The following is a 12,075-nucleotide window of genomic DNA, read 5'->3' as shown; positions in this document are numbered from 1 at the left end:
CTAAGGAGAAATTTCCTGACAGTTAGAACAACTAACCAGTGGAACAACCTGCCTCCAGAGGTGGTGAATGCTCCAACACTGGAGGTTTTTAAGAAGAGACTGGACAGCCATTTGTCTGAAATGGTATAGGGTTTCCTGCCTGAGCAGGGGGTTGGACTAGATGACCTCCAGGTCCCTTCCAACTTTATTATTATTATTATTATTATTATTATTATTATTATTATTATTATTATTATTATTATTATTATTATTATTATTATTATTATTATATCCCATTAAAAGCCAAAAGGAAATTAGAGGATTTTTTTTAATGAAACAATGAATAAACAACACAATATAAAATATATGAAAGTAGTGGTTTTATTGCTGATCACATTGGGCTTTGTTTTCCTTGCCCAAAATGAAGTCCAAGGCAAGCTAGGACTATTTAAAAATCACAAGAGGACAAGCTTCCATTTATCCCTGGCACTTTCATCCTTTGCTGCTACTGATGGGAACTGAGCAAGTGTAAAAGAACTTCACAAGTTCAATATATCATGCTTGAGAGGTAAAGCACATGGTCAATCACTTAAGTTTCCAAACATTTGCTTCAGCCCAGTCCTTTTCTATTTTCACCTTGCAAAGAACAAGGGTGGGGGGAGGGATATCTAATTTTGGCAACCAGACTATACAGTATCTCTCATGAGAAACAATAATTTCAATTGCCTGCTTATAAAATGCAGTAATTCTATAGCACATATAAAATACAGTAAGATGCACTTTTCAGAATTCAATAAATAAGTTGTCTCATGGGAACTTAAGCCATCCAGTATTCAATATGGAAAATAGGTGCAGGTTTTTTTTTGCAATCTATAAAGATGTTATCTTTAATTGAATAAATAAGAACAAACTTACATATTAGTTTAAAATTAAAGTTAGCAGATTTATATGTCATATGCACAAGGAATCTAATTGGAATCAGGATATCTCTTTATAAAAGGATGCGTTGATTTCTGTTGTGGTGAAAAATTGTTTCATTCTTTTCATTTTAATTGCCAAAAGGTAATTTATTAAAGTTACCTATTGAACCTCTTTTTAAGCTTAAGATGTTCAAATCAGAATATTACATGAGCAAATAGTTTGATCTATTTTCTGTCCCACATTCAGAATCCCAATTTGGATTAGCTCCCATGCATATACTCTAAGTAGAAGAAAAAAACATAGTTTTTCAAAATAGCCTGTTCTTTAGCCTACATATTAGCTAGTCCATGTTGTGTACTTACAGAAACAAAAGTGCAGATATATGTAATTACTGTCATGAGATCAACCTCTGGTTTTTCATTTTCCCCTTCTGCCTGTTTGGATGCTCACCTTGTAAGAAAATTTCTGGGTTTATTTAATCACAGTTTTATTAAGTTACTATTTCCCATGATGATTAAAGTGGAAAATGCTGTTTGCATGCTCTCTAGAATCTTGGTTTGCAAATTAAAGTTGAAACTGTGATTTACAATCCTGATTTGTAGACTGTATTTAAATTTCAGCTTCTTGGAGACTGTGAAAAACTCAACAAAGTATGTCGTTTCCTTTTAAGCTATGATTAATAGAGAAGGGTAAAATGAAGATACAGACATAGCTGTTGTCTTGTTATGCTGTAACAAATCATGGTTTCTCCAAGCAGCATTATGTCTGACCCTGATTACAGAACTGAAATAATACAGAGGAGTGTCCATACGAAGTATGTACTTACTGCTAGGCATCTACTAGTCCCCCCATCAAATATGTAACTTCTGATGAAAATATGCAGCAGCTAGGGGATCCATAGAAAAAATCCTACAAAAGAAATACTTCCTTGGTATTCAAATGAGCCAAATCACACATAAATATGTTTTCAGAAAGCTAAGTACAAAATCTAAGCAAAGTTAAGTAAGCCTTATTCTCATTGATTTCAGTGGGACAATTAACTGGGTAAATCATTTTCCAAATTTCTTACTGAAAAATAAGTAGGGTAGGAGAAAAGTTGAAATATTTTTACAAGGAGCTTTTCTTTGGAGACAATATAGACTTTCTCTTTAGTAACTTGAGTTTCAGCAAACAATGGATAGAATTATCTCCTTAAAGTTGAATCAGTAACACACACATACACACGCATACACATGCATAGACATATACAAACAACCCATATAGCTGTCACATATAACAAATACAGTTAGGTATTAATATGTATTTTTTTCTTCAGTCCACATAATTTAATTTGAAAATTAATAAGTCATTAAAAATTAAATGATTCACATATTTCCTTAAACTAAACAAAAATGATGCTAAAATAAGATTATTCTCTTTACAAAAATCCAGATTTCCATATTGACAGCAATTCTATTGTACATACACACACTTTATTGTATACATCTATCCCTGATCTTTTAGTGGCAATAACCACCATTATTTAGTAATAACAGTTGTCATGGGTTCTTCTTAAGCTGTTCCATGTGCCTTTATTGTGGGACAAACCATTTGCAGGATATGAGACTATGATATTTTTAAAAAAAATTCCACTGATGTTGGTGGTGTAATGCACAAAAAAAGAGGGAAGAACCAAAGTTTACACACATGTATTGGGAAGTGATATACTGTTAAGTAACTGGATTTCATGCCTGGATTTCACTGATAGCTACATTCCAAATGCAAACAATACATCTGCGATATCATAGACCCTAGTGTTCTGTACACAATGTACTGCTGAACATTCCCATCAGTGTATCCGTAACCACAGCGCTACTGTGAATTATTTTTCTCACATGCAATTCTATGTGTGGACTAAACTGATAAGACTGTCATATTTTCAAATGGTTTTTTTACATTCTGAAAGATCCGAGTTCAGAGTTTTCTTAGCTGTGATTAACTGGAGAGGAAGCAGATCTGAATGTAACATGTTCAATAATTGTGGCTTGCCAGTTCCCGTTCCTTGAAAATCAAATGGAAAAACCACTTAAATTATATGTAACTGTTGAACACTGATTGTCTACAGCCCTCTAATATCTGTGGGGCTTTCAACACTGAACACTTCCATCCTCAATCTAACAGAATTGTTAAACTGAAAATTTTTAATAGGTGAGAGCCCTAAAATTATTCCTGATTTTTTTTTTTTCACTCACTATTTTATTAGACTAGTGATCTATCTTTCACATGGTACATACAATCTCATGAAAAATGAAGGGCACATTTACCCTATAAATTAATTATTTTTAGCATTACAACTCTAATAGGTTTTATGAAAAAAGAAAAACAACTGTCCTTAAGAAAATCTTCGTTCCTTGCCATCTTTTCCATGATACCTTAAAATGCAGTGTCCAGAATCCAAAATGATTGCTATATTCAAATTGTAGAAATCACAGACTGGCAGATTGCACTATAGTTCCTCCATTTCAAAGTGTGTGTTAAAGCTGTTTGCCATTGTAGTATGCTCAAGGATCCTTGTAAGGCTGGGTTTTAATAACTCCACAGAATGACATGACAGGTGTTGAGTGGCATCGTTCTTCAAAGATAGCATTTGGTCTGTGCGTGGATCCTGGCGGTCATAATACAGAGCCCACACCAAAGTAATTGTCAGGATCATAGCCAAAATTTGGGTAACCCCTATGGAGATTCCTAGAAATCGAAGTACCTGCAACTGCTTAGTTCCTCTCAAGAATGTGTACATCTTTTTGTCACAACCCTGTGGAGCAAGAGAAGAAATTCAGCTATATATAAACATATTGTGCCTAGAGATGCTTGAAATCAGAAATTCTGAGTACCTCAAATGGGACAAGCACTCTCTAATTCTGACCAACTGACTCACAATGGTGTCATAATCTAGTCTACACAAAGAACAGTTTTATCAGATTCAGCTACCTACTTTATTTATTAAAAATCTTTTCCTGGATGTTACATATTAGCCTGTCTAGGAAGGAAAACCTTGTGAGTTCAAATGGTGTTCCACTGAATTAGACTAAAAAGAGAAATAAAAGCATTACAAATGAATGACTGGCTATAACAGATTTTATTTCTATGGCCAGAGTTATTGGAATGATAGATTGGGGGCATTTTACAAGGACTGGTAAAAATGAACAAGTAGTCCTTGTTTAGTGACTGTCTCAGTCAGCAACCATTTGCAGTTAAATGGAGATGGAAAAGTAACTCTCCAATTAATGATGTATTTATGTCCTCCACAGTGTCCATCTCTCTCTTTCTCTCAATCACTGGTTCACCATTACAACCAGTTACTACACACTGTCCTGTGCCTGACCTAGGTTTTTTCTCCCTCACCCTTGCAGCGTGGAGAGATTGCCTAAACAAGCTATCTCTTCCTAAGCTGACACGCATCCTTAAAAAATGCTAACCACAAGTTAACAAGGTCAACTCTCTGACCTTAATTAGAACTCTCTAGCTAGCTTGCAGGACTGCTTGTAATGGACCAGACCATAATCAGTTTCATGCTACAGGCTTCCTTTTTCCCAATTGGCAGCTGCAAGCAGGGCTAGGCTAGTGCATTCCTGTCCATGTGTGTGTGCCTGCTTAGTCTCTTGTGCTCTCTTTCTCTCCAATGAACGTAAATACAAACATCACTTCTCATCGTGCTAATTTTCCCAGCACAAGGGTTAGATTCCAAAGGGTAGGGGAGTGAGAAGAAGGCCTGTAAGATTAGCCCTTTTACTCAGCTTCCTTCTGAGTTGGCTTCCAGAAACTTTCCTCAAAGATTGGCTCACCTGGCTGTTTGGAGTGACATTTGTTTGTTTACCATATTTATATAGCCACTCATTTCACTAAAGGCAACTCTGGACAGCATACCAAAAACAAAACCACAGATACTAAAAACAATCATTGTAAAAAGATTAATAACCCAATATTATATTTTTATACCGCCCTTCTCCCGAAGGACTCAGGGCGGTGTACAGGGCAATAAATATAAAAAACAGAATATAAAAGTTAAAATACAATTAAATATAATGCCCAAATTTAAAATTTAACACAATAATTAAGAACATGTTTAAAACTCCAACCCAAAAGAAAATGCAAATAAGGAAAAAAACAAAATTAAAGCAAAGAAGGCTTTTAGTTACCCCAAAATCTTTAAGAAATGTGCCAATTTTAATAAATGTGGAGCAATAGCAAATTGCAATGAGACAGTTATGAGAAAAGTAATATGTACGAATAGAAGCTCTCAAAAAGGAGGTACTGAATAATTGCAAGCCATTTCAGTGAAGATCAAGGAATGAAGCAGACTGTAAGCTGCCAATGTGGTTGCACATAAGATTTTGTGAAGATATGAAATAAGAAAGACACATCCTAGAAAAAGGGACAGACCCACAAGGAAGAGCACATATAGGCAGCCCAGATCTGTAGACTTTATGAGCTATAACAATTAAGGGCCTATGACAGGGGTAGGCAACCTCGGCTCTTTTATGACTCATGGACTTCAACTCCCAGAATTCCTGAGTCAGCATAGCTGGGAGTTGAAGTCCATGAGTCATAAAAGAGCCGAGGTTGCCTACCCCTGGCCTATGACAACACTGCCATTCTAATATTTGTGAGGAAATGTTACTCCATTTTCAGCTTCAGTTCCAAGGGCTTTTCTCACAAATCTATATTCAGTTTGAGATTAGGGCATCCTAAAGGGCTTTCCATCAGTATTGCTAAAACAAGTAGTCCTCATTTGGGGCTAGTAACTGAGACCGACAACTATGTTGCTAAATGATGCTGTTGTAAAGTGTGATGTCATGTACTTATACTGCAGGTGGAAAGCAGCTGCAGCAAATAAAACACACAGCTTCCAGGCTTAGAGGCAGGTTTTTGTTTAAAGTCTTACCTCCTGGTAAAGGTCACTAAGATCTTCATGGTGTGCCTGTTTAGAACATCCTGGGAATTCCCTCACACAGCAGGAATCTGGAGGCCAATCCATCTCTGTCATTTCCAGCCAATCCGTGAAATACACCACTCCACAGCATTTAAACTGCAAAAGAACCATCATCCTTGTATGATACTCAAAGACCACAGAATGCAGTGAACAATCCTGAGTTGCATTCAAGCCTTCAACTTCTCTAAAGGAAGCCTCATTTTGAATGTCAATGCTCTAGAAGAGGGGTAGGCAACCTTGGCTCTTTTATGACTCGTGGACTTCAACTCCCAGAATTCCTGGCTCAGGAATTCTGGAAGTCCACGAGTCATAAAAGAGCCAAGGTTGCCTACCCCTGCAAGGCCTCTTTACAGCAATAAAGAAAAACAGCTTGGAATGTTGCCTAAATCAAACATCATCTTATCCTTCCATTTGTACTTCTTCCATTTTGACTGAACTACCTAAATCACTTATGTATCTAAAGATAGATGTTTTGTAAACTTCAAGAGAGCTTAAATGAAATTCCTCTCAAAATACAAATGTGAAAATTATCATCCAAACCTCAAGGCTTTTGTTTTCCTTTGTGACTCATCTTGGTACGTAAAACCTCTGCTTTAAAATGGAAAAACAAAAAAACCCTGTCTATTAGGAAATTAATGTATCCTAACTTTTAAAAAAAAATCCTTTCCCAAATAAAATTATGTGCTTCCAGTGAAATAAAAAGATAGGTATTCATTAAAATAGAAAGCAAGTAAGTTCAAAATACTTTTAAAAGCTAAACTGTAAATGGTCAGATATAGTTAGCATAATGTTAAAATGAGAAATACATCAAATTAGTTTTATTTAGTCAGTTTTTCTAATTAAGCCTCCTAAAAATTGCTTTGGGCCTGGAATGCACTTCACAAGTATCTCTGTTTCAAAAGTTAGATTTGCATGTTTGGCAAGAGAATGTTATTGGAATTTGGGCATAATTTACAAAAGTTTATAGCAGGAAAAATCTATTAATAAACTGTCACTTCTGTATCATTAAGACTGGATCAAAGTAATTCTCCTTTTCTGACAATTTCAACTTTTTCATTTTCCCAGAAAAAGTTTCTAAACCCTCAAGACAGAACCTAAATTTCTAAATGATATATAACAACTAACCAAAGGAGTAAAGATCTTACTGGTTTTCTAATGTAAAATAAATTAAAAATAATAAATTAAAAATTAAAAATGAGAGCATCCAGTCACTCTTTCTCAGCCTAACCCAATTCACAGGGTTGTTGTTATGGGGAAAACTGGAGGAGAAAGGAGTATGAGATATGTACACCACCTTATTTATAAAAAACAATGAAGGCAGGATAAATATAAATAAATTAACAAACAAACATTTATTTAATTTTGAGAAGCTATTTTGGGAGAGTGAAAATTGGGATGGGAAATCTAGGGAAACCAAAATTGCCCATTCCCAGGTTTCTGAATATTAACATTTTTATGGAATCTCAAAGGCACCCAAAATGTGTTTGATTGAACAGACTAAATCTCAAATTAAATCCTTTCAGACTGTACAACAAGCAAATTATATGAGGAATTCTAGCCTTTATGTTTCTTTATGTTTCCAGCTGTCCCCCAAAAAGGGTTAAAAGTCTACCACGCAAAAATGTTACATGTAGAAGCTCAAAGAATAATAGCTATAACATATTGAAATGGAAGTGCTACTATAAACACACCTTTAAAATGAAAAAAAATGTCTACAGTTAGTCCTTGACTTATGAACATAATTGAGCCAGGAGTTATGGTAGTAAATCATATTGTAGTCATTAAGTGGATCACCTCATGATTGCACTGAATTTTATAACTTTAGTAGTTGTTACGCAAACGCGGAGGTCATTAAGCAAATCCATTTTATCTAAAAGATTTTGTTTGCCAGAAACTGGAAGTAAATGCTGGGAACCTGTAAAAATATAAAAAATCACAGTCATATGACTGTGGGATACTGCAAATGGCTATAACTGCAAGCCAGTTGCCAAGTACCCAAAATGCTATCATGTGAACAAAGGGTGGGAATGAGGTTACGGCCTTCAGAACTTCAAAATTTTGGGGCAGTGCCTGTCATAATGTTGAATGGTTGCTAAGCGAGGGCTTGTAAATGCAAAATGCCCCAGTATTTCAGGAGAGCATGTACTCAAGTGAAATTAGATAGAATACATTTAGATACAATGGTTAAGTATGGAAGATTTCACTAGGTTCCTTGCATGGACATACATAGTACATATCTACGTAAATTATCTCAAACCAAGTATTACATAAACAACCTGTTGGCACCCATACTTTACAACAACACATGTTTTGTGTGGTCAGAGGCCAAATATTACATTCAACCTGGCTCTTCATAGGACTGAGAACTGTATGTACAGTATGAATCCAATTGGGATAACACTTGTAAGGATGAAAATAGAAATTTATTTTACTCTGTTATACATGGTCTGGTATTTTGATATGTCTAATTTGCATTTATTATATTTAGCTTAGCTATGTTTTACAGATTTGTTTAAGAGTATTTTTGTAGGTAATTTGGAAAGCATTAGTTATTGGGAATTTGGATAAACGCATAACGTCTCTGCATAGACAGATGACTTTGAAAAAATCTTGTTCAGATTTGTATTCTGTACAGCGGTGGCATATACCTGTCTTCTGTACTTCTGGCCCTGGCCCTCGGTTTGTAAAAGCATTTCTCTCGTCTATCAATTCTCCTGTTTGTCCATGTAAGTGTTTTTGGTATGTCCATAGTTAGCATTTATTTATTTATAAGATTTATCTGCCAATTCAGGTCAATCTGCCAATTCAGTAACTCTAACTCTTCAATTCAACAGCAAGGTACAGATATTAAAAGTTTTAAAAGTTTACAACATAGCAATAAAAGGCTTAACAATAATCAGAATCATTTTGTAGAAACACCAAACATTATGGTTACACCAGAGAGCTTCTCCAAAAAGATAACTTTAAACTAAGCCACTAAGGAATGTTTCTTTCTTAAAAAAAAAATTTAAATTACTGCACATTTTCTCCTGCAATCGGTGTAATAATAAGGGACATAATCTTCTCATTTGCCCAATGAAACAGAAAAAAGACAATCTGTAATTAGCACCCATAACGGTTTCTCACCACAAGTGCTCTCTCTGTAACAATTTCAGCAATTAGAAGCCCAACACTCATTAAGGTTGCAATTCTTAACAAAGAATATCCGAGTGCAAAAACAGAATAAGATACTTTCTCCCCTCAGGATAAATAAACCAGTTTTTTCCCCCAAGTTTCTTCCTCTCACTGCATCAAAAAAGACAAACCATAGCTCTGTTTTTCCTTAATAGATGCAGAGCTTTTGAAGAATGTAATTCATTAATTGTATTTGTTTTCCTATTTAACTGTTTTTAAAGCAAACTTAGAGGGACACGGTGGCTCAGTGGGTTAGGACGCTGAGCTTGTCGATCAGAAGGTGGGTCGAATCCCGAGTGCCGTGTAGCACAGTGAGCGCCTGTTACTCGTCCCAGCTTCTGCCAACCTAGCAGTTCGAAAGCACGTAAAAATGCAAGTAGAAAAATAGGGACCACTACAGTGGGAAGGTAACAGCGTTCCGTGCGCCTTTGGCGTCTAGTCATGTCAGCCACATGACCACAGAGACGTCCTTGGACAAACGCTGGCTCTTCGGCTTTGAAACGGAGATGAACACCGGCCCCTAGAGTTGGAAACGACTAGCACGCATGTGCAGGGGAACCTTTACCTTTTACAGCAAACTTACCAATTCAGCCAACCAATTTTTTAAATGCACAGATTTCAAGAAAATGATTGACATTTAAACTGTGTCTGGTCTGTGAAGAAGTATCTGTAATTGATGGGGTTTTTTCATGTATACTTCCATGTATTTTCTATATGATTTATCTTTTTAATATTCTTCTGTGCCTTTTTTCCATTAATGTACAAATTAGTACTGTTCCACCATCAGTTCATTCAAGAAATAAAACTGGATCCTATCACACAATAACAATCTATGGAAACACTGCTTGTAATTCTCTGGAAATAATTAGGCTTTCTTCAACTTTACTCTCAGAAATTAAATTTAAACATTGAAGATTTCAAATTTATTTTAAATCAAAGCCTTCAATAATATGTTTTAATCAGGAACATGATCTTTCATTTCCATAACTTATGCAGATCATTCCTTTTATGTATGAAAGGTTACCCTGCCATCCTGATTAAGGCTGAACTCCAGTACTATATGGTTCAGCTCACATGTAGAACAAAATCACAATTTTAACCATGGACAGTTGAATGAAGCATGATATAGCCTGGTAAGTTGATTCATGCAACATACTAATCCTGGTTATAACTTGTGCCCAACTTCAGACACACTCAAAATCAAGGTAAAATCAGTAATTGTTTTCTCCTGTTGTTTATCTTTGATTTAACTAGTTTAACTATAATGTGACAGTTTCCTCTCCATCATGCGGAGGAGAGGTGGAAGATTATTCATTATATTGATTAATTTATTGGAATTAGTTATGCATTTCTGTCCATCACCTGAGAAGAAGAAAAAATCACGTCTATCTCATTTAATTTGACTACATAAAAATGCAAGTTATAATCCACAGACATCATTATTGACTGCTTGATCACTAACCTCCCTCTGGAAGAAATTCCACGCATGGGTCAGCCAATGATAACGAGGTAAGCCATAATTGATCATTCGAGCTTTTAAAGTTACCATATCTGACCACTGTACAGGAACCTGAAGGAGAGGAAAAAAATAAAAGAATGTTCAACTTTCACAACAGGAAGCTGTAAACATAGCACAATAACAACTGCAGAAATTGCTTGCTAAATATATTTCTGAAGCTATTTTCTGAAGTAGAGTATCTGCAAAGAGAGAACACTTCCTCTCCTCGGATCATAAGCCATGACATTAATGGAAATATATTTACATATGACTTATAACAGATTCATCTAGTGTTTTTCAAACTGTATTCACATGCAATCCTAATCCCCTTTTCAAGGCTGTCTTTGTGAGTGTTTTACATCATGCACTCAGTTTTCTGTAATAAAACCTCAAGTCATATGCATTCCTGTTCCAATAACATTTACAATGTTAACATTATTGATTACAGCACTAAATATATAGCAGATTCATTTATCTTCTACAGTTAGTAGATCCTTCACTAAATAAAACCCTCAAACACCTGGCTATTGTTTTTTATTCCTTTATTTTATTCCTTGATCAAAGAAATATACATCCAGGTGTTTTATTGACCATAGGTTAGACATGATGCAGCTGCTAAAAAGGCAAATGTTATCTTCTGTTCCTTAAAAGGGAATACAGAATCCAGATTATGGGATGTTATTAACCCACTCTACCCTATCATTTGGAATACTGTGTGTATGTTAGGCACCATAATTCAAAAAGGAGAAGGACAAATTGGAACAGTCTGGAGGAAGATAATGAAGATGTTGAGGAATCTGGAAATCAACTTCTACCAGTATCTTGAAAGAACATGAGTACAGAAGATATAACTGAGACACATACAAAGGAAGTGTTGCATGGAAGAAGTGGAGTTACTGCCCCATGGCAGGCCATGACATTAAGTACCATGCTGAATGGCAACCTTGGGGAAAACTGGAAACTACCTTTCAGTACTACCTGCTAGGTCACCTGAGGATATTCTGCTGCAACTACAGTGGTACCTTGGTACTCAACTGCTACAAAACCCATTTTGTTCTCAACACATTGTCAAGTTTCGAAGCAGTCTTGCTGGTGTGAAAAATATTGCTTCTCAACTTGCCAACAAACCTGGGGTTGGAAGGGGAAGGGGTTGGAACGTGAGCTACGAAGATCAAGAGACCAGACCCAGACCGTGAAATTCAAGGACATTCTACCAAGTGTCTGGGTAGACTTGAAGATGCTTTATAATAATAATATTTTACTGCTTGATTGAGCAATGTGACCTGACCAAGAGGGAGAAGGAAGAATTCTATCCTTTTACTATGGGGACATGGGTGGGGTCTGGCCAGAACTGGTTTTGCTTTCATAATGTGCCAAATTGGTGCACTCAATAAACTTTTACATTTAGAGATTGGAATGTCTTAAAGATGCTTGCTTGGTTGGGTTCATCAGTTGGAACTATGGCACACATTTTGACATGAAAAGTGCTTTAACTAGTAAGCAGGCGAGACAGCGAGTTAACAGTTTAACTCTT

General features: G+C 35.8%; 1 protein-coding gene across 4 annotated transcripts in view; it reads right to left on the bottom strand.

Moving 5' to 3' along the window:
* TSPAN12 (tetraspanin 12) overlaps nucleotides 1–12,075 on the bottom strand; it is a 97,209-nt gene that overhangs the window by 10,297 nt on the left and 74,837 nt on the right. The window contains exons 6-9 of one of the 4 annotated variants that reach the window (XM_083366716.1): nucleotides 10,506–10,613; nucleotides 5,822–5,965; nucleotides 3,641–3,691; nucleotides 1,727–1,809 (exon numbers count right to left, since the gene is read on the bottom strand). In XM_083366716.1, the coding sequence (XP_083222842.1) occupies nucleotides 1,729–1,809; nucleotides 3,641–3,691; nucleotides 5,822–5,965; nucleotides 10,506–10,613 (384 nt within the window). In that variant the 3' untranslated portion in view covers nucleotides 1,727–1,728. Of the gene's footprint in view, nucleotides 1–351; nucleotides 3,692–5,821; nucleotides 5,966–10,505; nucleotides 10,614–12,075 lie in introns of those variants that run through there. The other 3 variants (XM_083366715.1, XM_083366713.1, XM_083366714.1) reach the window with 3 other exon arrangements.

The sequence above is a fragment of the Vipera ursinii genome (assembly GCF_947247035.1).
Source record: "Vipera ursinii genome assembly, chromosome: 6".
NCBI lineage: Eukaryota > Metazoa > Chordata > Lepidosauria > Squamata > Viperidae > Vipera > Vipera ursinii.
The sequence above is the reverse complement of the archived record's forward strand: the minus strand, read 5'-3'. Positions and strand labels throughout refer to the sequence as shown.